Genomic DNA, 3,001 nt, shown 5'->3' with positions numbered 1-3,001 from the left:
CATCCCAGACCCACACCACTGAGTACAGGAGAAGGAATGTGCTCAGGACCCAGAAGGACATGTCAGACTGGCCTCAGTCCCTCCCTACTTATGGGAACAGAGCTCCCCACATGCAAATATCTGATCAAGCTCCAAGGTAAATCCTCTCCTGGGCTGAGCAAACTCACAGCTTTCTCCTCACACAGGGCTGAAGTCTCTGGGAAGACAGAGCTGTGGTCCAGAAGAAGATGAGACTGCTGGGTCTTCTTATGTGCCTGGTGACAGCCCCCCCAGGTGAGGGGCTCAGGGGTCAGACAGGGGTCATGGGATGGCTGTGACTGCACGTGACTGACAGGGACTGATGCTCCTTGTCCCCAGGTGTCCTGTCCCAGGTGCAGCTGCAGGAGTCGGGCCCAGGACTGGTGAAGCCCTCCCAGACCCTCTCCCTCACCTACACTGTCTCTGTGACAGAGCTGTGTGGTGGTCTTTTTCCAAGGAACCCGATGGCTGCTGGCCAAAGCAGTCCACCTTGACTTAGAAGATGAAAGGGTGTCCTTACAGGGGAAGTCCCAGTCTGTGGCTGTGGTGGATTGCTCTGTGCTTCATCCACCTGTCCGTGTGGCTGTGCATCAATACTATACACTCAGACTTGTTTTGGGGGGTTTTGGGGTTTTTTTTTGGGGGGGGGTTCAAGATTTTAAAAATATTTTTAATTGAGATCATGTTGACATTTGTTTCTCATTCCACATCATCCTCAGCCAAGCTCTGAGCACTTACAATTCTCTGACTAATTGTTGGCAGCTTGGTCAGAAGCATCTGGAACACTGGTGGCGGGAGAGTTTGCTGTAACACCTGCAGTAACTGCTGGGGCTGGCCGCACACCGCGATCGCGTTGGTCAGGTGGTCCACACTCTTCTCATACTCCCCTTGAGCGAGTAACTCTTCCCCCAGCTGGACTTCTTCAAGGAAGAACTTCTGAACAGCCTCCGCGTCTTTAAGGTCAGGTAACTTGGACAGTCCAGCTCTCTCCTTGGCAAGCTTCTCTTTCTTCCTTCGTTCTCGCAGCCAGTTCTTGAAGTTGGGGTCACGCCGTCTCTTGCGGTCAAAGTGAATGCAGTAGCCGATGAAGAGGGCCCCGCACACGCCGGCGGCGATGGCGCTGTTCCGGCCCACCATCTTTCCTCGACCGCCGGGAGAGGTCGGCGGCCGAGGGGGCCCGGGATGAAGCCGTTTGCTACGAACCCTCCGAGCAGACGGCGCCGCTCAAAACAAAGCTCCAGACTGGTTTTTAAAGCATATGCCCTGTGGGAGTGTGTATCCTACCATGTGTGTATTTATGCGTTAAGTTTAAAAGTACTGCCTCTTTCCCTGTAAACATTTCAGCTGATTGAAAAGAAGGATCCCTGAGAGTAACTTGCTGCCATGATTGTCAGGTGTTTCCATGACGTTCGTCTGTTTCATTTGTGCAGGTCAGTCTGGAGGCCGCCCTGAGGAAGTTTGATGGCGTCTATAAAAAGGAAAGTGAGCGCAAAGAGTGCGGCAACCTGTTCACCATCATTGCCCATTTGTATGACTCCCACCTGGTACAGTCTTTCCTCATCTTTGACATTTTGAAAAAAACTTACTGGAACTTTCCGAGAGAAAGATATGGAACTGATCCTGTTAATGCTGAGAAATGGTGGCTTTTCGTGGAGAAAAGGTGATGCTTTGTCACGGGAACTGATCTCAGAGACCCAGGCCAAAGCCAGGGGGGCAGGCAGCAAGCTCCAGGACCAGACCAGGGTACGATGGGTCCCTCGCCCTGCTTCCTAAGCTCAGAAGCTGACCAACAAGTAAAAATAAGTGGGGTAAATATTGTTTCATGTCCTAGCAATCTGTTATCGTCTGCTTGTATGATTGGATGTTTTTATCTTTAATATGTGAGCAAACTTTTGTTCATTTACTAAGAACTCGGGTATTTTGTGAGTTTAAGAATAGATTTATTTAATACTCATCTATTCAAAAAATGTTTACTGAGGAAGGCCGTGTGGTTCGGGGCTCAGGTGTCAGCCCACCTGCACTTCTGGCTCAGCCACTGACCTGAATCTTCCAAGCCTCAGTTTCCCCTTCCAGAAAACCGGGCTGAGCATAGCTGCTACCTCATTTCCTTTCCTGCAGATCAGAGATAGGGGAGCTCAGGGAAGCCCCTGGCGATGTGTGGGGAGCAGGAAGATGATTCGTGCGGGGCCCGCATGGGAGCAGGGCAGAGGCCTTTGCAAGGAGTTGGGCTTTTATCCTGGAGGCACCTGAAGGGTTCTGAGTGGGAAAATGGCCTGGGAAGTGTTCGTGCTAATGGTCACTTTGGCTACAACGTAGAAGACGGAGGTGGTCAGGCAGGGAGATCCCCCTTCAGGGGTCGAAACCAGTGGTGGGAGGATCAGCTCAGTTGCAGTGGACGGGGGTGTGGGAGGTAGGACCGACCAGGTCGGGTACGGGTGGGAGGGAAGGCTGGGGTCAGCCCATGTTCTCAGCTTGGGCCTTCGGTGGACAGCAGTACATGCAGAAGACCCACACTCAAAAGGGAAGATGGGCTCTTTTCTGAAATCCCGAAATGTTCACTGTTAGGAGGTGTGTTCTGAGCCCTCTGAGGAGGTCCCGAGGCTCTGAGGTGGGAGGCCTCAGGGTTGAAGCACTGACATTCAGAGCTTTGGGAAGAAGAGCGGTTGAGGGTAGGAAGAGCAGGAGGAAGGTCATGGGAACCAGGCTGGAGTGTTCCAGAGAAGAAGTTTCCTCTATATCGAATGCCCAGTGGACTAGTTTACAACACAGAAGCCGGTCGGGCCTACATGGATCAGTGGTTGAGCATTGACCTATGAACCAGGAGGTCCTGGTTCGATTCCCAGTCAGGACACATGCCTGGGTTGAGGGCTCCATCCTCAGTGTGGGGCATGCAGGAGGCAGCCAATAAATGATTCTCTCTCATCATTGATGTTTCTCTCTCTCTCCTTCTTCTTTCCCCTCTGAAATCAATTATATATATAAA

At 51.9% G+C, this 3,001-nt stretch overlaps 1 protein-coding gene across 1 annotated transcript; it reads right to left on the bottom strand.

The window, feature by feature from the left end:
- Nucleotides 1–670: 670 nt before the first annotated feature.
- On the bottom strand, nt 671–1,212 carry LOC118658968 (mitochondrial import receptor subunit TOM20 homolog). Its single transcript, XM_036314889.1, has one exon. The coding sequence runs from the start codon at nt 1,153–1,155 to the stop codon at nt 718–720; it is 438 nt and encodes a 145-aa protein (XP_036170782.1). The 5' UTR covers nt 1,156–1,212; the 3' UTR covers nt 671–717.
- Between the last annotated feature and the right edge of the window lie 1,789 nt (nt 1,213–3,001).

This window comes from Myotis myotis, unplaced genomic scaffold (assembly GCF_014108235.1).
Source record: "Myotis myotis isolate mMyoMyo1 unplaced genomic scaffold, mMyoMyo1.p scaffold_m19_p_1, whole genome shotgun sequence".
Classification (NCBI taxonomy): Eukaryota; Metazoa; Chordata; class Mammalia; order Chiroptera; family Vespertilionidae; genus Myotis; species Myotis myotis.
Note: the sequence above shows the minus strand (reverse complement) of the source record. Positions and strands in the feature narration are given on the sequence as shown.